Source organism: Mauremys reevesii, linkage group 12, assembly GCF_016161935.1.
Source record: "Mauremys reevesii isolate NIE-2019 linkage group 12, ASM1616193v1, whole genome shotgun sequence".
NCBI classification, from domain to species: domain Eukaryota; kingdom Metazoa; phylum Chordata; order Testudines; family Geoemydidae; genus Mauremys; species Mauremys reevesii.
The window spans coordinates 33,734,776-33,756,946 of NC_052634.1; the positions used below are offsets into that span (position 1 = coordinate 33,734,776).

General features: G+C 46.7%; 1 protein-coding gene across 1 annotated transcript; it reads left to right on the forward strand.

Annotated features, from left to right (window-relative positions):
• The first annotated feature begins 3,677 nt into the window (after positions 1-3,677).
• LOC120375383 (E3 ubiquitin-protein ligase TRIM71-like) lies at positions 3,678-12,772 on the forward strand. Its single transcript, XM_039496004.1, has 3 exons — positions 3,678-3,722; positions 9,097-9,231; positions 11,216-12,772. The coding sequence occupies exons 1-3, from the start codon at positions 3,678-3,680 to the stop codon at positions 12,665-12,667; spliced, it is 1,632 nt and encodes a 543-aa protein (XP_039351938.1). The 3' UTR covers positions 12,668-12,772.
• Positions 12,773-22,171: the final 9,399 nt, after the last annotated feature.

Sequence of the window (22,171 nt, forward strand, 5' to 3'; positions counted from 1 at the left end):
CCCATCCCTCCCATGTGTAGAACAGTCTTGCAGCATGGAAGGGCTGCCACAGGCCACTTGTCATTCGTAAAAACTACACAAATAATAAAATGCAGTGAAGAAAATGCTGGTCCCTTTAGAGAGCTGATGTTTCAAAGCAAGTCTCAGTCCTGCTTCCTCCTGCCTCCTGATTGGGTATGGATCCTGGTCTGCCTTTAGCAACACAGACAGATATATCCATCTCCTTCACAATTGACTGTAGCATGCTGTCAAGCCATAGCAACAGCGAAAGATGGCTCTGTCTGACAGATACATTGGGCTGCAATATCTTACAAGAACAGTAAAGCAATGGGCACTTCCCTTGTGCATCTAATGTGCAAGTGGCCAATGAATAAATAAGCGTATTCTGGAGGAAATGCTGGAATCTTCACAAGACATTGAGAAAAAAGCACACAGGTCCAGAAACAACTTAGAACAGGCAGTTCCAGTGTGATCAGAGGGCTGCACTGTGATCTCAGTCACACTGGTGTCAAATCCAGAGTTGAAATGGAATTCTGTTACCATTCATGAGAGATCCTGGTAAATGTAGAGATAGGACACCAGAGAAGGTATTGTATCACTTACCCTAACAGAATAAGCTTCCAATGTCATTATCTATGATACAGTCATTCTGTGGTATCTGATGTATTTGGAACCATGGAGGGTTCCATGTCATTGTTACTGAAGAGAGAGACCTTGAATTTCAAGGAAAATTATGCCTGTGCTGTAGTGAGGCATATTTCTGGCACCTTCCTCTGAAACATCTGGTACCACTGGCCCCTGTCAAAGAGAGAACACTGGATTATGAGATCATTTGTCTGACCCAGTGTAGCAATTCCTATGTTCTTAGTGATTACAGTTAAAGACACCATTTTCTGAGAGAAATAACATGACAAGGCATGCAGTTGTTTGAGATATCATAATTCTTGAGTGCTGGAGGCAATTATCCCTTGGTCTCTTACCTTACTACAGCAGTCCACCTTGTATCCAAGAATTTAGATTTTTTTTTGTGTGGTGCAGGAATGAACCTCAAATCAGCAGAATCCCTGAGGTAGACTTATCTGGAGGGACTGGTAGCTACTTCATAGTGAAATTTTCATGAAGATTTGCAATTAAAGCAGGAATAAGACCGCTCTCTTTCACAATTTAATTAATTAATTATGTACCCAAATTTGGTACAAGTGCTATTCAGAGGACAATTGAATTTTCCAGGTCATTTCCCAGATGTAATATTTTATTACTTCTCTTATCTGATCATTTAAGGCTTGGTCTATTGTAACCAAAAAATCAAAAAAGTGGGTTCTTCATATTCATCTGCAAGACACATGAAGTCAGGTGGCTGAAGCAGAACCCCAATCTGACCCCCAGACAGTCTTTGCATCATGAAGCCTCAATAATATTGATTTTTTAGGAGGGACTTTGAGGAGATAAGTGCAGTTGAACAGGTATTTGGGAAAGACGTTCTTGCAGAAAGTCCCAAAGGATCCGGCTTTTCATGGTGACCTACTGGGAGCAGAGTGGAGTTCAGAGATATGCTATCATGTCCCCATTTGTGAGCTGGCACAGACTGGCTCCATGGTGAGGGTATAGAAGAAAAGCCAGTGAGTCAGCAGTGTACATCAGTGACCCCCTATTGCTTAATCCTCCCTGCCCTACAAAAAGTGGTGCTGAGAGGAGTCTTTAAGGGAGAAGGCAGGGAAAATATTTAAATGGCATTATCTAGCACTGTCTGGGTCAGTATTAAAATCATGCACTTTGCATCTTGTTCTAGGGCATGCTGGGTTCTGGTTGCACATGGGGCTGCTGGGTCACGGGGGCACACGGGGCTGCTGGGTCACGGGGGCACACGGGGCTGCTGGGTCACGGGGGCACACGGGGCTGCTGGGTCGCAGGGCACACAGGGCTGCTGGGTTACAGGGGCACACGGGCATGCTGGGTTCTGGTGGCACATGGGGATGCTGGGTCACCAGGGCACACGGGCATGCTGGGTTCTGGTGGCACACGGGGATGCTGGGTCACCGGGGCACACGGGCATGCTGGGTTCTGGTGGCACACGGGGCTGCGGGGTCGCCGGGGCACACGGGGCTGCAGGGTCGCCGGGGCACACGGGGATGCTGGGTCGTAGTGGGCACTGAAGGGGATGCTTATGTTCATTTTGGATAAAATGTGGTTTGCAGGGTGGTTATGCCTAGGGCAGCAGGCTGTGGGTCGCTGCCCTAGGAACATTCTAGAGAAGGCCAGGGGGAGGGGGGTGAGCTCAGCATGTGGAACGGAGAACTATGAGCATGTGATAAACAAACCCCGATATGGAAAGATTAACTCTTATTGGTTAGAGGTTCATGTTATGTAACTTGTTATGGAAGTGCCACGTGCTCTAAAATAGCAAGGGGAGGGGCTCCTTGCTGGAGGGACACTGCCTGATCTTTGTACCAGGGGCTCTCCTTTTGTTCACACAGGTGTGTGCAGAGGGGCATCCGGGCCAAACCTGCATGGCGCTGCACCGGGAGCTCTGCAATTCCAGCAGGCTCTGTGGTCCAAATGTTTCTCCTGTTGCTGGCAAATGCACTTTAACAAGGGAATCTGGGGCAAGGGAGGGGTTGTTTGTGAAGTGGCACCCCTCCCTCCTTGAAGGGAAGGGCAAGAGCCAGGAGCTGAGGGGCTCCCAGTGGATTCTTTACCGAGTACTGCCAGAATCTTCAGCACTGCACAGGGCCGTTTCTGTCCCAGTCCCCCAGTCCAGCCATGCAGCTCCTCCCTGGGCTTCACCTCCCACCAGCCGCAGAGAGGACGGTCACTGAGCCTGGCCATTGGGGCCCAGCCAGAAGCGGAAGGCAGGGAGTATGGGCTGGGATTGTTGGTGTCATTAGGCATAAATCTAGGTAACTAGGTAACTCGGGAGGGTGGAAGACCACAAGTGTCAATGAAGCCTTTCTGCACTAGGCCTGATTGAACCAAAGTTACTCCATGTCGAACCAAAGCCTGCCCATGTTTGAACTTTAATCGACCTAACAGGCCAGCAACAGAGAATGGAATGTCTAACAGCTAGTTATCAGTTGCAACACCTGTACCAGAAGGTAATAATGAGGCCTGCTATAATGAGGCCTGCTTGCTCCTGGCTAAGGGGCAAAATAACAGATCAAAGAAAGCAAGACAAGATAACAGTTCAAAGAAGAGCTACTAATGAGCTAGACTGGTTGCCGCCAAGTATGACTTAACTGCTTAATGTAATTACTACTGCAAAGTGTATCTGCTACATGGGAATGAAAGGCGGGGGGAGAAGGGGATTGCGGGGGGATAAAGAGGCTTAGCTAAAGTTATGTATAAAAAGAGAAAAGCTGCTTGTAGTGGTGTGCTTGATTTAAGACGTGTCTGTCTCCTGGCATCGTTTTGAGATCTCAAATAAACTTTGTCTGCTTCTCCACCTTGGTGTTTTTATTGGAGCGAAGCACACCGGGCAACGAACCCCCACTGTTGCTGTCCTCAGGCACTCTGTGCCGGCAACAGTTTTGGCGTCCCTGGGTGGGCTCGAGGCAAAATTGTGCCTTGCCCGGACTCCTCCGATGGCCGGTGGACGACAGTCATAGCCAATGCCCAGCGTGCTCCGGTGCCTTTACTGGGGGCTTCGGCAGAGACGCGTCAGGCCGATCTTGGAAGACACAATGTTGCAACGCGCTCAAGTAGTGGAGAAGCGGCTGCGGGTGACGGTGGGGAGCTGGTCTCGTGGATAAGGTAGGAACAGACCCCTCCACCCCAGGAGAATTCTCCTACTGATGATTAGCCTATTTCTCCTTCTAGCTCTGCTGTGCCTTCTGGACAGCAGGGAAAAAGGACAAGGTGAAGTGCTAGTAACCTCTCCCTTGTCCACTGATAGATCTACTGTAATAAAAAAAGGTAATAATTGGAGATATACCAATCCCCTAGAACTGGAAGGGACCTTGAAAGGTCATCAAGTCCAGTCCCCTGTCTTCACTAGCAGGACCAATTTTTGCCCCAGATCCCTACGTGGCCCCCTCAAGGATTGAACTCACAACCCTGGGTTTTCTCCACATCCTTCTTGTAGTGTGGGGCCCAAAACTGGACACAGTACTCCAGATGAGGCCTCACCAATGTCGAATAGAGGGGAATCATCACGTCCCTCGATCTGCTGGCAATGCCCCTATTTATACAACCCAAAATGCTGTTAGCCTTCTTGGCCACAAGGGCACACTGTCGACTCATATCCAGCTTCTCATCCACTGTAACCCCTAGGTCCTTTTCTGCAGGACTGCTGCCCAGCCATCCAGTCACTAGTCTGTAGCAGTGCATGGGATTCTTCTGTCCTAAGTGCAGGACTCTGCACTTGTCCTTGTTGAACCTCATCAGGTTTCTTTTGGCCCAATCCTCTAATTTGTCTAGGTCCCTCTGTATCCTTTCCCTACCCTCCAGCGTATCTACCACTCCTCCCAGTTTCGTGTCATCTGCAGACTTGCTGAGAGTGCAGTCCACGCCATCTTCTAGATCATTAATGAAGATGTTGAACAAAACTGGCCCCAGGACCGACCTTTGGGGGCACTCTGCTTGAAACCGGCTGCTAGACATGGAGCCATTGATCACTACCCGTTGAACCCGACGATCTAGCCAGCTTTCTATTCACCTTATAGTCCATTCATCCAGCCCATACTTTTTTAACTTGCTGGCAAGAATACCATGTGAGATTATATCAAAAGCTTTGCTAAAGTCAAGGAATAAAACATCTACTCCTTTCCTCTCATCCACAGACCCAGTTATCTCCTCATAGAAGGCAATTAGGTTAGTCAGGCATGACTTGCCCTTGGTAAATCCATGCTGACTGTTCTTGATCACTTTCCTCTTTTCTAAGTGCTTCAGAATTGATTCCTTGATTCCAGTCCTGCTCCATGATTTTTCCAGGGACTGAGGTGAGGCTGACTGGCCTGTCGTTCCCCAGGTCCTCCTCCTTCCCTTTTTTAAAGATGGGCACTACATTAGCCTTTTTCCAGTCATCCGGGACCTTCCCCGTTCGCCGTGAGTTTTCAAAGATAATGGCCAATGGCTCTGCAATCACATCCGCCAGCTCCTTTAGCACTCTTGGATGCAGCGCATCTGGCCCCATGGACTTGTGCTCATCCATTTTTTCTAAATAGTCCCGAACCACTTCTTTCTCCACAGAGGGCTGGTCACCTCCTCCCCATACCGTGCTGCCCAGTGCCGAGAACTGGATACAATACTCCAGCTGAGGCCTGACCAGCAAGAGTAGAGTGGAAGAATTACGTCTTGTGTCTTGCTCACAACACAACTGTTAATGCATCCCAGATTCACGTTTGCTTTTTTTGCAACAGCATCACACTTTTGACTCATATTTAGCTTATAGTCCACTATAACCCCTAGATCCCTTTCTGCCAAACTCCTTCCTAGACAGTCTCTTCCCATTCTGTATGTGTGAAACTGATTGTTCCTTCCTGAGTGGAGCATGTTGCATTTGTCTTTGTTAAACTTCATCCTGTTTATCTCAAACCACTTCTCCAATTTGTCCAGATCATTTTGAATTTTGACCCTATCATTCAAAGCAGTTGCAATCCCTCCCAGTTTGGTATCATCTTCGAACTTAATAAGCATACTTTCTATGCCAATATCTAAGTCATTGATGAAGATATTGAACAGAGCCGGTCCCAAAACAGACCCCTGCGGAACCCCATTTGTTATACCTTTCCAGCAGGATTGGGAACCATTAATAACTACACTCTGAGTTCAGTTATTCAGCCAGTTATGCAACCACCGTATAGTAGCCCCATCTAAGTTATATTTGCCTAGTTTGTCGATAAGAATATCACGCGAGACAGTATCAAATGCCTTACTAAAGTCTAGGTATACCACATCCACTGCTTCTCCCTTATCCACAAGACTCGTTATCCTATCAAAGAAAGCTATCAGATTGGTTTGACATGATTTGTTCTTTACAAATCCATGCTGGCTATTCCCTATCACCTTACCGCCTTCCAAGTGTTTGGTCTTCCTCTTGCTTCTAATGTATTGATAAAAGTCGTCTTCTTTCCCTTTATTCCCGTAGCTAGTTTGAGCTCATTTTGTGCCTTTGCCTTTCTAATCTTGCCCCTGAATTCCTGTGCTGTTTGCCTATATTCATCCTTTGTAATCTGTCCTAGTTTCCATTTTTATATGATCTCATGGTTTAGCCAAGCTGGTCTTTTGCCACATTTTCTGTCTTTCCTACCCAGCGGAATAGCTTGCTTTTGGGCCCTTAATAGTGTCCCTTTGAAAAACTGTCAGCTTTCCTCAGTCGTTTTCCCCCTCAGTCTTGATTCCCATGGGACCTTACCTATCAGCTCTCTGAGCTTCCCAAAATCCGCCTTCCTGAAATCCATTGTCTCTGTTTTGCTGTACTCCCTTCCTTAGAATTGCGAACTCTATGATTTCATGATCACTTACACCCAAGTGAGGCCTTAACCATACAACCCTGGTGTATTACACCTTTCATGCTTCTGAAAATGGTATTTAGAAAGGAGTTTATTCTTCTTGTGAAATCAAACGGGCCTTCACAGAGTAAAACAAATTTTTTCTAAATTTTCAGTTATAGTAACATTTAGGTGTCAAGTATCAGAGGGGTAGCCGTGTTAGTCTGGTTCTGTAGAAGCAGCAAAGAATCCTGTGGCACCTTATAGACTAACAGAAGTTTTGCAGCATGAGCTTTCGTGGGTGAATACCCACTTCTTCGGATGCAAGCAGTGGAAATTTCCAGGGACAGGTGTGTATATAAGCAAGCAAGAAGCAAGCTAGAGATAACGAGGTTAGATCAATCAGGGAGGATGGGGCCCTGTTCCAGCAGCTGAGGTGTGAAAGCCAAGGGAGGAGAAACTGGTTCTGTAATTGGCAAGCCATTCACAGTCTTTGTTTAGTCCTAAGCTGATGGTGTTAAATTTGCAGATGAATTGGAGCTCAGCAGTTTCTCTTTGAAGTCTGGTCCTAAAGTTTTTTTGTTGTAAGATGGCCACCTTAACATCTGCTATTGTGTGGCCAGGGAGGTTGAAGTGTTCTCCTACAGGTTTTTGTATATTGCCATTCCTAATGTCTGATTTGTGTCCATTTATCCTTTTCCTTAGAGACTGTCCAGTTTGGCCGATGTACATAGCAGAGGGCATTGCTGGCATATGATGGCATATATTACATTGGTGGATGTGCAGGTGAATGAACTGGTGATGGTGTGGCTGATCTGGTTAGGTCCTGTGATGGTGTTGCTGGTGTAGATATGTGGGCAGAGTTGGCATCGAGGTTTGTTGCATGGGTTGGTTCCTGAGCTAGAGTTACTATGCTGTGGTGTGCAGTTGTTGAATATGCTTATGCTTCAGGTTGGCAGGTTGTCTGTGGGCGAGGACTGGCCTGCCACCCAAGGCCTGTGAAAGTGTGGGATCATTGTCCAGGATGGGTTGTAGATCCCTGATGATGCGTTGGAGGGGTTTGAGCTGGGGACTGTATGTGATGGCCAGTGGAGTCCTGTTGGTTTCTTTCTTGGGTTTGTCTTGCAGAAGGAGGTTTCTGGGTACACATCTGGCTCTGTTGATCTGTTTCCTTATTTCCTCGAGTGGGTACTGTAGTCTTGACATTTAGGTGTCACTTGTCTGAATTTTTTTCTATCTCCTGTGGGCTCCAAGTGTGCCTTCTAATTTGACTCTTCTTTTTAATGTTTGCACCACACTTCTCTGACTGCATTGTATAAATGCTGATAGTTTCACTTTATTAAATAGAAAACAGGAAAGTTGACTACACTTGTGTCTAGAGGACTTGAAGTTTGTCTCTATCTAAGACTTGCTCATGTCTCTCCAAGTTTAAAGTGCCAATAGGCTTAATTTTATTTTCATGTGCCACCACTCCTTTCTCCAAGTCATATATAAAAAGTATTGCTGTCTACATACAATTGACTTGCATAGATTAGTACAGTGGTCCCCAAACTTCTGAGGGTCACAGCCCCAGCCCCCCTTACCCCTGTCCATGCCCCCACCCTGCCCAGGTCCGGGAGCAGGGCTGCAGCTCGGGGTAGTGGTGGTGGTGGAAACACATACAAGGGTAAGGGGGCTGAGGCTGGGGGTGGGTCTGGGGCCATGGCCAGGGGCCAAGGTTGGGGGTGGGAGTGGAGCCACAGCTGGGCTGCAGTGCAGGCCAGCAGTCTGGCCTGCGGCAAGGTTCAGCTTCGTTCCCAGCCTCTGCTCTGGGCCAGAAATGGAGCCGAGGCTGGGGGTGAGGCCAGGAGCCAGGGACAGCTGGGAGCAGGACGGAGCAGAGCTGGGGCCAGGGAGGGGCTGAGTGGCGCTTCCTCCCTACCTCTGTGGGGACTGGCCTGAGCCCACTGCACTCCCTGCACCTGGACGTTCCTTCATACCCCCCTGTGGGGGCATGCTCCGCACTTTAGGGGGACCTCTGCATTAGTGGAAAGCAGAAGTCTTACTAGAAGACTAGACTTGTATCTTGTAGCAAATGTATTGTTAGTCTAAAATACTTGGGGATAAGAAGATAATTTTGAATTCTCAACACATGTCTAAAAAATGTAGGTTTGATATCGGACTTAATCAACATAAGGCAAAGTAATAATTGGAGATATACCAATCTCCTAGAACTGGAAGGGACCTTGAAAGGTCATTGAGTCCAGCCAGCCCCCCGCCTTCACTAGTAGGACCAGGTACTGATTTTGCTCCAGATCCATAAGTGGCCCCCTCAAGGATTGAACTCATAACGCTGGGTTTAGCAGGCCAATGCTCAAACCACTGAGCTTTCCCTGTATTAACGTGAATCCTGTGTCAGTGCTGGTATCAGTGGGGGTTGCACAGGCTATATTGGGGAAGCATTTGGTCCTATGTATTGAATTTTGTATAAATTCCAGCATCTAATATGTGAAACTGACATGCTCTCAGGAAAACTGCATGAAAACAGCTGCTTTGAACTTTGTACTACAGCAGCATTATGAGAGCCCGTTGACCTGTTTCTGTTCAGTGCTGGAGGCCTTGGATTAAATGTAAGCGCCATCACCTAATGCAGCTTAAATTGGTTGGACTGTGTGTCCTGTTTATTCTCCAGCTGAGTATTGAACAGGCCCAAGCTGTGGCAGAGCAGGTTGAGATGAAAGCAGAGGTGCTGCAGTCTGCAATCAAAACTATGACATATCAACATAAGAAGGCTCTGGAAAAACGGGAGCGTGAGCTGCTATGGAAGGTTAAAAGCTTTTTATATAAGTATATTTATGTGTTCTAGGTACTAACAATTAACCTTTAATATGGAAATCTGACCTGTCTTTAAGTTAGAATAGGGCCATGTTATGATACCCTTGTGTTGAGTTGTATTTCGAGTAGTAGTTACAATACAGGTAGTCCCATTTTAAAATTGAGTTGAGGTTTAAGGTATTTTCATCATGAATGAGGATGGTAGAATCTGGCACATGCTAAATATATATCGATTAGATTCAAAATGTGTACTTTTAAGAACAAAAATTTACTGTCAGAGGAATGAATAGGAAATGCAGTAGCCCTGATTATTGCTGGATCCGTAAACAGAGTTGGGCAAAACACAGGATTTCTGGTTCACAGAGAAATTTTGAAATTCAATTTCTGTTGGACTTTCTGCACGGCCCAGCAGCAGCACTGCACAACTCTGGGAACAGGAACAAAGAATCCTGTGGCACCTTATAGACTTACAGATGTTTTGCAGCATGAGCTTTCGTGGGTGAATACCCACTTCGTCGGATGCAAGAGTGGGAACAGGGCTTCTTCAGTTATTAAACAGAGGAATTCTGACTTCTTCTTTGAGTGATGGTCCCTGTTATATTCCACTGAGGATTTACGTGCATCTGCAGCTGGAGATTTTGAAATTCATAGTGTCTGTTGGTCTGCACTGAGCCCTTGTCTTGCCTCATGGTTTCGTCCAAGGTGACAAAGGGCGAGGCGGACCGACCGCATTTCCAGTTCCTTCTTGCTGCTGCATGGTCTGGGTTGGAACTGTTAGTGTCCTCTTCTCTGTGTGATGCACTTAAAAATACACAATTGTACATAGCCAGTTTTAGAGTGGTTTATTGTTTTTATAGATGGTTTATAGTTTTTAGGAGTAGAATTGGGTTTTTGGAGTCATTTCTTACTCTCCCGCTCCCCCTCCCCTCCAATGAGGAAACCTCAGGCTTTAAAATATGCACCTGCTGCCTGTGTTCCTTCTCAGTTCAAGCCTCCAGGGTGATTACAGACAATTTAGTATGTATCTGTAAAAGAGGAAATGACCAACTGCTGACCCCTTTGACAAAGTTTTTCTTTTAACTCAGTACATGGGGGGGGGGATGTAAGTAGCATTCAGAAGTGATTAGTGACTTTCTAGTCACTTTTGAATATTAAGCCTTAGGGATCTGTTCTAAGGAAGGGAGAAACTGCATGCCTTGTAAATTTAACAACACATGTCCACACTTCACCCTTGCAGGACTTCTTCCTTCATCTATTAAACAATCAAGCAAACATATAACTGCAGCCTTCAAACATTATGCATATTGAGCAGCTGGACACACTACCTGACATTTCTGAATGTTTGCTTGGCTGCATAACTGATGGTGGAGTACACTCTGCAACAATGAACTGATTACACGTTCCATTAACTTTCCAAAGGCATGTGTGTTTGCCATTAACATCTTGAATGGATTGCTAAAGTACTGAAGAAAAACATGTATTAAAATAAATGGGCAAAAAAATTGTCACTCTGCCTATAAATCCTATTATGCCAGTCACTTAGTGCTCCTTGTGACTGGAAGATGGGACAATTGTCAAGCAAGGAGACTATTTTTTAGTTAATAATAATAATAATTAATAATAATGACCTTTCTTTTAAATAGCAAACTGTTGCAGCAGAACTTAATGGCAGAAGTGTGTATTGCTTTTAATTAAGGCTGTATTTGTCAGAGGAGGGACCAGTGATTCTCAGCAGGTTCATTTTGCAATAAGCATCCACATTTCCCCTAATCATTTTCCTCACATGGACCACATCTTCATAGAGAGTTTGTCCTGCAGACCAGTTCCCCCTCCATTCATGATCTCTTAACATCCCTGTGGCAACTACACTACAATATTTTATGTAGGAATTAAAAAAGCACCACTAGAAAAACATTTCTGCACTGCTAGCTGTCTTTTAATATAAATGTAATGCATTTGTTTTGTTTGTTTTTAAGGTAGAAAAGATTTATCAAGTCAAAGCCAAGTCCCTTTACCTGCAAGTTGAGAAGTTGCGTCAGAATCTAAATAAACTGGACAACACTATTAGTGCAGTTCAGCCGGTCCTAGAGGAGGGTCGTAGCATGGATATTCTCTTTGCTCGGGATTGCATGCTGGCTCAAGTGCAGGAGCTGAAGGATGTGAGAGGCCTTCTACAGCCGCAGGAGGATGACCGAATCATGTTCACTCCTCCTGACCAGTCTCTGTATACAGCCATTAAATCAATGGGGTTTGTCAGCAGTGGGGCTTTTGCTCCTCTGACCAGAGCCACTGGGGAAGGTCTGAAACGTGCACTACAGGGCAGAGTGGCCTCCTTCACAGTGACATGCTACGACCATGATGGTGACCCACGCCTTTCAGGGGGTGATATGATCTCTGCAGTGGTGATGGGTCCTGATGGAAACCTGTCCAGCACATATGTCCATGATCAGCAGAATGGAACCTACCTGGTCAGTTACAGACCACAGCTGGAGGGAAAACATCTAGTCTCTGTCATGATGTGCAACCATCACATAGAGAACAGTCCGTTCAAGGTCATAGTAAAATCTGGGCTCGGTTACATTAGCATTGGACTATCAGGGCTTTCATTTGTCAGCGAGGAAAACAACGATGGCAAGCTGTGTCGCCCCTGGGGAGTTTGCGTAGACAGAGAAGGGTACATCATGGTGGCTGATCGCAGTAATAACTGCATTCAGGTGCTTAAGCCCTGTGGCACCTTTCATCACAGATTTGGTACCTGGGGTTCTGCGCCTGGCCAGTTCGATCGCCCGGCTGGTGTTGCCTGTGATATCTCGCGTAGGATTGTCGTGGCTGACAAGGCTAATCATCGCATCCAAATCTTTACATTTGATGGGCAGTTCATTCTGAAATTTGGGGAAAAGGAAAACAAGAATGGACAATTCAATTACCCATGGGATGTGGCAGTCAACACCAAGGGCAAAATCCTGGTCTCTGACACAAAGAACCATCGGATTCAACTGTTTGGACCTGATGGTGGGTTTCGGAATAAATACGACTTCGAGGGGGAACGCTCAAAGCATCTTCATCATCCCAGAGGTGTTACCTTCAATCGAGAAGGCTACCTGGTGGTAATGGATTTTAATAATCATCACCTTGTAGCTATTGATCCAGATTGCCAGTCGGCATGCTTCCTTGGGTCAAAAGGCACCAGCAATGGCCAATTCCTGTGCCCACAAGGCGTGGCTGTGGATCAAGAGGGGTGCACCATTGTGGCCGATTCTAGGAACCACCGAGTGCAGATATTTCAGTCAAATGGCAGATTTTTATGCAAATTTGGCACTCAGGAAAGTGGCTTTGGTCAAATGGACCGACCTTCAGGTGTAGCTGTCACTCCTGATGGCATGATTGTTGTGGTTGACTTTGGAAACAATCGAATTCTCATCTTCTAATCTGTCTTGCCTGAATTAGGAAGAAACTGTCTCAAGGAAATTCTTTTTAAGAGAACAAAAAAAATACATTAATTCAAACCCACCTCATCTTTAATTTTTTTTACAGATGAATGTACTTATCTTTTCTGCAGGGAGTGATCCTGTCAAGTTATAAATTCTATCAACCTCATTTTCTTTGTGTTCTCCGCCTCCCTCCCGCTCCCTCAGCAGTAAGTTTGACCTCTTCCCCACATGGGGCATCATGCACAAACATGTGTTGCTGTGCACATTAGGTGGTTGCGTGATGAAGGATTTGTGTTCTTGATCATACTTTGGTTTTTGGGGGGTGGGCTGTTGAGGGGGTGTTGTTTTTGTTTTAAGTGCTGCTGCAGCAGATAACTTTTTCCTGTTCTCCTTTTTATAACTCATAGTGTTTTCAGCATAGAGATGTGAAGTCTGGTGGAATTTCTATTGACCTTCACCATGTCATATTATGTTGCTGCACAAGACTGGAGAAGCCCACGTGCCTGTCTTTATTTGTGCGAGGCATAATGTCTTCCTTTACACTAACTCCTTTATAGGTTTGTAGAATACTTTTCAGTCTATGTAGTAGCTTCCTTCCGAGGAAGAGATATCCTGTTCCTGAGTTTTGCTTTGTTTCCCTCCTAAAGGGACTAAAAAATTTTTAACGAGTTTGTAAGGTGTGTTTAGTCACTCAGATTGGCGGGGGGAGGGGAGGGTTCTTACTGTATGTGACTATTGTTTGTATTGTGCATTACTTGTCGTGCCTATCTTGGTTGGTAGTTGATACATTTTAAGTAAAAAGAGTGAGGGCCCATACATACTATTTAATTTGGTCCTTGTGTTGAGACATAGCTTCACAGAAATCGGAAATATCAAAAGCAAATGGAAGCTCTGTCCAATTAAGACCAGTGTAACAAATTCTGTAGACAGTTTAAGTCCTCGCTTGATTTACTGTAGATACAAGCCCATCTTATAAAATGTAATTACTCAATTAGAAGTATTGTCATCTTGATCTAGTTCAGCACAGTAAAGCCATGAGCTTTGAGAATCATTCTGTCAGTTCTTGGCAGTTGTGCACCTTGAACCAATTGCTCTTGTAGTTTCCTGTTCTCTACTTTTCTATTTTGTGATTAATCGTGCTGTTTTCCTACTAAGAAAAAATGCTCAGTGAGACAGACATTGTTCTGAGCAGCTCATTAAAAACAGAACATTTATAACTGTTAATGGAACAGGTCATGTCAAAAACCCCTGCCATTAACACAACCTCCCATCATCCAAAAAAGGGTTCACTTGTCTATTTAGACAAAAATTGCTGGGTTTTGTAACTTAAAATGTTACCTACCGCAAAGAAGAAAGCATGACAGGTTATGGGCAAACTGTTACGTAGACCAAACTAACATGTTAGAGAACTCTTGTGTTAATGGAGGCTTCTGAATGTATCTTTGTCGTCCGTAGAGAAGGCTGAAGGATGTAGCAAGGAGATGATGTATCAGCTACTGGCAGCCTTAAAACAAAGTCAGTGTCTCTGTGGACTTTAAAATGTTCCTATGCAGTTTTTTTATTTTTGTTTAATCAAATAAATGTGAGTTTTTCATGGCAAGCTTGGGTCTTGTGTGTGTGTGTTATCCATTTAGAAAAACATTCTGTTGCATCCTATAAAAAAGGACAAAGCACATTGTGGAGAAAGCGAAACTGGTCCTCTGTAAACGATAAAGCTTCTAAAACAAAAATTGAGGAAGTGTATGTCGTGTTCTGAAAGACCAGAGGAATAAAGTATAGGAAATATGAGACCTTTGTTAAAAATACACCAAACTCTCTCTCCCAATAATATGCAGGTAATAGTAATTTGTTGCAAGGCCAAAATATTTTCAATTTAACATATAGGTTGGTTTTGCACCGTGCCTTTATAAATCAATATCACTTTTGTGAATGAAGGACGGACTTTGGTTAAGGCATGGGCCTTATATCAGAATATATCCTCAGTTCTTCCAGAGAGTTCCTGTGTAGCCATGGGCAAGTAGCTTAATTGTGGTGCCTCCATTTCTTCATCAGTAAAATGTGGATGATTCTCCTTTACCTCTCGGGGTGCTAAATTTGTTGTTTGTGAAGTGCATTGGGGATCCTATGGCAGGCACAAGTGCCAGGCAGCACAGTCTAGTTTAAAGATTGCATCAGAATTGGTCATGCAGGCAGCAGCCCTCTTTAGCCCCCACGGCTTTGGACAAATGTTGAAAGAAAACATGGGGAGGAGGGTCTGCAGTAGAGTTGGAGATGAGAGACAAACATCTACCCCAGCTCCTCTGTCCTCTAGACCCCCCTGCCCACCCCCTCTTTCCTCCTCTAGCCTTCGGAGATGAAAGGGGTCTCGTGACTCTGGGGTCTCTACCATCACCCCTGGTGGGTTGAGGACAGGCTGGCCCATGGCAGGGAGCCCCCAGTACAGTTTAACCAGCCGAGACTGAGGTGCAACAGTGGGGCGGGTGGTGGGGAGTGGACCCTGTTAGTAAGCGGGGGACCCATGGTGGGTGAGTGGGGCAGGTTGCGGGGGGGGAAGCTGGACATCATGGCGCAGTGTGGGGTTGGTAGTGTCAGTAGGAAGGGCTGGGGTTGGATGGATGGTGTGGCATAGTGTAGGGTGAGGGTCTGTCTGGCTAGGAATTAATAAGTCATTTTTAGAATACAGACATCAAGAGCCAAATTCTGAATGGCTGTGTCCTGTACACACCTTCCCAGAAAACGGCTCCATAGGGTGTGTGCCCGGCTCCCTCCCCTGAATGTGAAGGGCCCGTGCAACGGGAAAGCTGAAAGAACAGACCGGTCTCTAAGGAGTGAAGGGAGGTCTCATTATGCGTGTGTAGCTGAAGTTGCATAACTTAGATCAGTTCCCCTTCTCCCCCCACCCAGTGTAGACCAGGCCATAGAGAATTGCCAGTTTAGGCCCACAAGGTGGCCAGCTGACTGGTTGTCCCTTTCATGGCTTTAATACCTCAGGCAAAACAATAACCCCCTCTGAGCTCATCAGTGTCACCCTGGATATATCTTAGTGCCCCTACACAATGGCTGGTTTTCCTTGCTATTTCCCCTCAGAGTCCGAGTCCTACTCAGAAATCTGTAGACACAACCTACTTGTCTTAACTAAAGTGCCAGCTCAGTGGCCCTGTATTCTTCCCTTTTTTTTCCCTTAAAAGGGACAAAAATAGTTTTGTTTCCATTAACTCCTCCTACTCTCTCTTTCACATTGAATTCCTAGCAATTGCCTGAGGTTTTCCCCCCCGAAACGTGAAGTGTCATGTTGTAACTGTATTACTTTTAAATGCTCTATTACTGTTTATTTTTTAAAACCAAACTCGAAGAGCAGCCTAGTGAGCCACATTATCTGGTTGCCAATAGAGCGCCCTGGTTAGGATTTGCTGTGTATTGCTCTTGTATATGTATATAGCTTCAGATTTCAGGGACTGAAGTTTGAGGTTTTGGATTTGGGTTTTGAACCAAGTTCTCTTTGCTAATCTGTATATTATGGGGACAAAGAATAAACTAGTATTTATGATTGAACTGTCTTCAGACTTTCCAGAAGACAAACTTTTTATTTTTATTTTCCCATTTTAGATCTGTTGAGATGAGATTATTGATTGTTGTCAACAGGTAATACAGGTTCATCATGAGACAGGACCTTCTTTGTAGAGTTAGTCATCAAGAGAGCTAATTGTTAAAGTAACATCATGAAAAGTATTGATGAAATATTTTATGCAAGAATGCACATTGGGCAATGCACTTCCCTTATCTTGTGATTGGAATTCTTAGTCTGTGCTGAACATGTGAAAAGTAATATTCAGCCTTTTGCAGTGCTGGATGGGACAGCATAAGGATAGGTTACCCAAGAAAATAGAGAGGAAAATGTTGAATTGCTTAAGTAGGACCATCTTCAAAGATGGTCCTATACCTTAAAGTGACACCATTAACTTAAAACTCACCTTCTGTCTGAATTTACAACTGTTTACAGTTATTGCAAGTAAAATTATTGTACTGAGAGACTATTGAAAAAATACTGTTTTCTGTTTGCTTGGCTTGCCTATTCAAAAAGCGACATCAAATATACAATTTCATTTTAATTATAATACTCCCTATCTCTTCTATAGCACTTTACCTCAGTAGATCTCAAAGCCCTTTACAGAGGAGAACAGTATCTTTATCTCTGTTTTACATATGGGGAAACTGAGGCACAGAGAGGGGGACGTGATTTGCCCAGGATCATCCACCAGGCCCTCAGCAGAGCCAGGACTAGAACCCAGATCGCCCTGAGCCCCAATGTAATGCTTTAACTGCTAGGCCATATAGTCGGTTTCTTCTGTTGTTTGTGTGAGTCTTTCACAGAGCCACGGGAAAAAGAAAAACACCTTTTAAAACAGGAATATGCAACTGTAAAACCATTAATTTTGGCATGGGGATTCAGGGCCAGGGTAGTGTATAAAGCTTATTTGAACCTGTTTTTTTAAAAATTGGTAGATTTCAAATTGACCGTGTCCCTTTAACAAATATATGGTTCTAGAGCTGGGAACAGGGAGTGCACTTCGAGAACTGCCAAGAATGATGCTGTTAAGGGGGGAATCTGTAGAACTTTTGACAGTGGTTGAAAGTTTAAAGAAAAACATTTCTAAAGATAAAATATAAAGCATTTGTTTAAAAGGGAAAGTGTATCTCATTTGTATGGGTCACACTGGAATTAACTAATGTAAGAATAAGTTGCTAATTACCATGGCAATTCAGTTGAGCTGAATATCACATACTGATTGTTACAGTGTGTTTCCAGAATTGTTTCCAAAATTCATAAATACATGCGCAGCCCGGTCTTCGGGGGCACTTCGGCAGCGGGTCCCGGAACAGAAGGGGCCCCCCGCCGCCGAAGACCGGGCTGCGCTTCGGCGGCGGCGGCAGCGGCAGGTCCCACTCCGCCCCCCCCCCCCGGCCCCAGCCCCAGCCCCAGCCCCAGCCTCTTACCCGAGCGCGTCTCCGGCGGGGCCTGAGCTCCGTCCCGCTCAGAGCCGCGTGGTGAGGGGGCGGGGCTGGGAGCTCAGCCCGGAGCTCCCAGCCCCGCCCCCTCACCACGCGGCTCGGATCGGGGTGGGGCTCAGGGGCTCGGCCGGAGACTCGGCGCTTGATGCGCTGAGGCTCCAGGAAAGGGGCGGAGGCGGGAGCCTCCGCTTTTCTCTTGGGGGCCCCTGCGGAGCCCGGGGCCCGGGGCAAATTGCCCCCTTTGCCCCCCCCCCCTCTGGGCGGCCCTGATGCAGCAGGCAGTGAACTCCCTGTGTCAGTTCCCATTACAACAGCCAGATGCTGCCTTCGGCTGCTGGGTCACATGGCAGCATGCACGCATGTGGTCAAGCATGCCAGACTGAGACTCAGGACTCTGCAGGCTTGGCTAACCCAGGCAGACACCCCGTGGACTTGGTAGTGACAGTCTCGTTTCTATGATTAAATTCTGAGAAGATGCAACTGAATGATAAAGACATTGCAAAAAGATGTTTTTTGGCAAAATAAGCCCATTCCCTTGGGCCTGCCATGTAGGAAAATAGAATACTTAAGTTTCCTTTACCGTCCTTTCCCCTTCAACAGATCAGTCTAGAGTTCCCAAACTATATCATATAAACAAATACAGCTTAGCTTTTAAATGAAACTTCACAATACCCCCAAGTAGCTATGCTTCAAAAAAGCCAAACCTCAAAAACAACGAATTGTTCTCTTAATAGTCAAAAAGGCATCTCCTCTGAATTTTTTTGGCTAAAGAGATCAGTGTTTTGTTAGCTAATTGTACTAGGAAGGATTGTTCTCTGGTCATTGTGTGTGTGTGAGAGAGAGAAAGAGAGCAACCACATCTTGTTGCTCTGTTCATGCTACCAGTGTGAAAGGAAAAAAAACAAACAGTGATGGAAGAAGTAGTATTCAGAAGTGGTCTCTGAAGGCCATTAGACGTGCTGTTTTTCATAGCTGCTAAACTACTCACTAAAAATTGATCTCTGGAAGTTTTTCTGGAGGTCACTTTCAAGGTGGTTTCTAGCAAGTGAATTAATGCTAGTTCTTTTTCCTCTTTTGCTTTGCACACCTTTCAGAATCAAAGGAAGATGGATAACCCTTTATTCTCCTGAAAAGCTAAGATTCTGAAAATAAGGATCCAGCCCTTCCACCACATTTCAAACACCTCTTTAGATAAAAGACATTATCTTTAAAAACAATCTTTCTGCATCATGATTTGACTTAGAACATTAATCACTCCTATGGAAAAACACATTCTGAATAAAAACACAAATTGATTTAATTATGTATGAATGTTACTGTCTAATTTGTACCAGAAAGGGAATAATATAGCCAGATAATATAATATATAAAAAAGAATAAGAAATGACCAGCTGTCATAAAGAAAAAGAATTCAGCACTCAAATTATATGTAATCAAGACTGACACTGAAGAGTTCATCAGAAACCATCGACATCTACAATTTGTTTCTCAGAAAGAGCAATCAACAAAACAAACTCTACAGATGGCAGAACAAGAACACGATGACTCAGAGATTCTCGACTAACCAGCCAGTTGTTGCAGCTAATGGACAGCTAGATGACCAAGTCGTTTCATGTTCAGGTCATGTAATTAGAAAACCATTCAGGGACACCGAACACTGATATGTACTCAACTTCCAAGATAGTGTGATACTGTAAATGGTATCAAGTATCAGAGGGGTAGCTGTGTTAGTCTGAATCTGTAAAAGCAGCGAAGAATCCTGTGGCACCTTATAGACTAACAGATGTTCTGGAGCATGAGCTATGGAGAGCTATGGCCTACATCAAATTGTTCATAGAACACCACTCCCTGCTTCAGTAGCATTGCCTTTACCACTTGGCACCGAAGTATCATGAGGAAACGAGGACATTCCTTCTCCATGGAGTCCAATCTGGCTGCCTGACTGGACAACAAGGACTGTCATGCTGAGTGAGTGACAGTAACTTTGCTTTCCAACTTTGTAACATAGGGATAATGCCACTGAGCCCACCTTGTGAAATGCTTTTGGGACTAGGGCTGAGAAGCTCCCATAGAAATGCTGCATATTATCATGGCAATAAAACAGTCTGACCTTCAGGGATTGGGTCAGTGGCTACTGCCCCTTCTCTCCACCCCTCTCGTTGGACAGGGATGTCTCCCAGGAGAGTTTGGAGTCACCCTCATCCCTTCTCTTCACAGTGCTTCTGGCTCCGGCTAGCTCTTCCAGTAGGAACTTCTCCGGCCCAAATCCCGCCACGAACCCAGGCAGCTCTTTCCACTCTTGGCTTCTGTCTGTTTCTGCCATGAAAGGGAGAACCTGAGCAGGCTCCAGGCATCTATCACTAACGCCTTGCCTTGCTGTTCCTCCTCGGCCTGGGCGGCTTCGCTCTCCTGTTGCAGCAGTGTCAGGTGCTCTCCTGGTGCCTCCTAGAAGAAGGCAGGGGAGGGGGGCTATGAACCACTGCAAGTGGCCTCCCAGCTGCTGGATTTCAGGGCCCACCTTGCCCTGCAGACACCCAAGTGGAATGCCTGGGACTCAGATTTTTTTTCCAGGTGTACAAGCTCAGCGAGGAAGATCTGAAAGGGAAAGGTGAAAGGAGGAGCAGGTTTTCAGGCAAAAACTCAAGACCCTCTGGTGAAATGCCAGGAGTGCAGCCCAAACCCCAGCTCCTACCCGCAGCCTTAAAAGTCAACATCAAACCATTCCCTCAACTACTCCACCCCCAACTCCCAGTGCTCCACAAGTGCCACAGCTGAACAGACCCCCACCAAAAGTAAGACTGTCCCCAAATACCCATTTCTGTACCTCACATGCAATACATCCCAAAGACCCAGCTCCAACCCTGCAACTGCCCTAAAGGGGGAAATGCAGCTTAGATGGGCCATGGATATTAGTGTGGGTGTGGGATACCAGGCTAGATGGGTCCATTAATCTGATGTTTGGGGCGGGGGGAGGAGGAGGATACCAGGTTACGTGAGCCCATTGATCTGATCCATTGGTTGCTTTATGGAGCATCCAATCCCCCCAGCTGGCCCTGCCCCTCCTGGTCCCTTCCCCACCGGAGCCCAGAGTGCCCCTGTGGCTTCCCCAGCATGCTCGGTGGGGACACATGACCCCTTCCACCAGTGACCCCGGCCCCTAAATGCTGGGTGGGTGGACAGTGCATGGCCTCTCAGCCCTTCCTTCACAAGCACATGGTGGGCATCCCCAGGTGCCCCCAGCCACCTCAAGTCCTGGCCGCAGGCTGGCCACGGCCACCTAGTCCCAGCCCCAGCACGCTGCCCTGGGAGGAGCAGCCAGCTGGACTGGGCTGGGGCCAAGGGGGAAGGGCGAGCAGGAGGCAGCCTTCTGGGCAGAGCATGGGCAGGGCTACACTGGGCTGTTTGGGGAGACACAGCCTGCCTCAGCCCATGGTACACGCCGTCCATGACTCGTCCCCTCCAACCTGATGGTAAGCGATGCCCAGCTGAGCCCATGGCCAGTACGTCCTGCTCCACCCACAGTCGGGCTGGGAGCCAGGACTCCTGGTTCTTATCCCCAGCTCTGGGAGGGCAGTGGTGTCTAGTGGTTAGAGTGTGGGTTGGGAGCCAGAGTATCCGGGTCCCACCGCTAGCTCTGGGAAGGGAGTGAGGGCCAGTCATGGTGCATCCCCTGGCTTGAAGTGGTTTCCATCCTGTACGGATTTACAGTTTTGTTCACTGGCTCTCAGCACCTCCCACTATAAAAATTGTTCCAGCCCCGCTGGGTCTAGCGGTTAGAGCAGGGGAGGCTGGGAGCCAAGCATGGGCGGTGGGTATAAGGAGCCACAAGAGGCACCTGACCTATGCTCCACCCAGAGGCCCTGCTCCTGCTTGTCCTCTTTCCCCCAAGGCCCCATCCTCCCTTAGCCCTTTCCCAAGTTCCCATCTGCCCACATGGGGGCCTTGGGTGGAGAGGCTGGGGGTGCAAATGGCAGGCGTTTGGGAGGGCCTTGGGGTAGGGGGAAAAGAGGTGCAAGTGGCGGGGCCTTGGGGGAAGAGACGTGAGAGGCGGGCGGCCGGGGGGGGGCTCAGGGGAGTGGAACAAGAGGGTCTGAGGGTGGAGTGTGGGCGGGGCTGAAGGGGGAGTATGGGTGGGGCTTCAGCAGCAGGAGGCTGAGCAGGAGTGAGCCTTGGGGCAGGGCCACAGTCTGGGAGCCCCCAGCCTCTCCAAATGGAGGAGTCCCAAGCTGACCATGGAGCCAGGACTTCTGGGTTCTATTCCTGGCTCTCCCACAGACTCCCACCTGACCTGGCGCAGCCCATATCACCCTCCCTGGTGCCTCAGTTTCCCCATGTGTGAGACAGGTACCAGTGTGAATGGATGCAGAGCCGTGCAGAATCTAGTCCCTTCTCCTGGCGGCTCCTTGGTAGCCCTGGGTAAGCAGCCAACTGCTCCAGACCCTGGATCCCGTATGGGCAGACCGGGGCTGAGGGCTAGTTCTGAGGAATGGA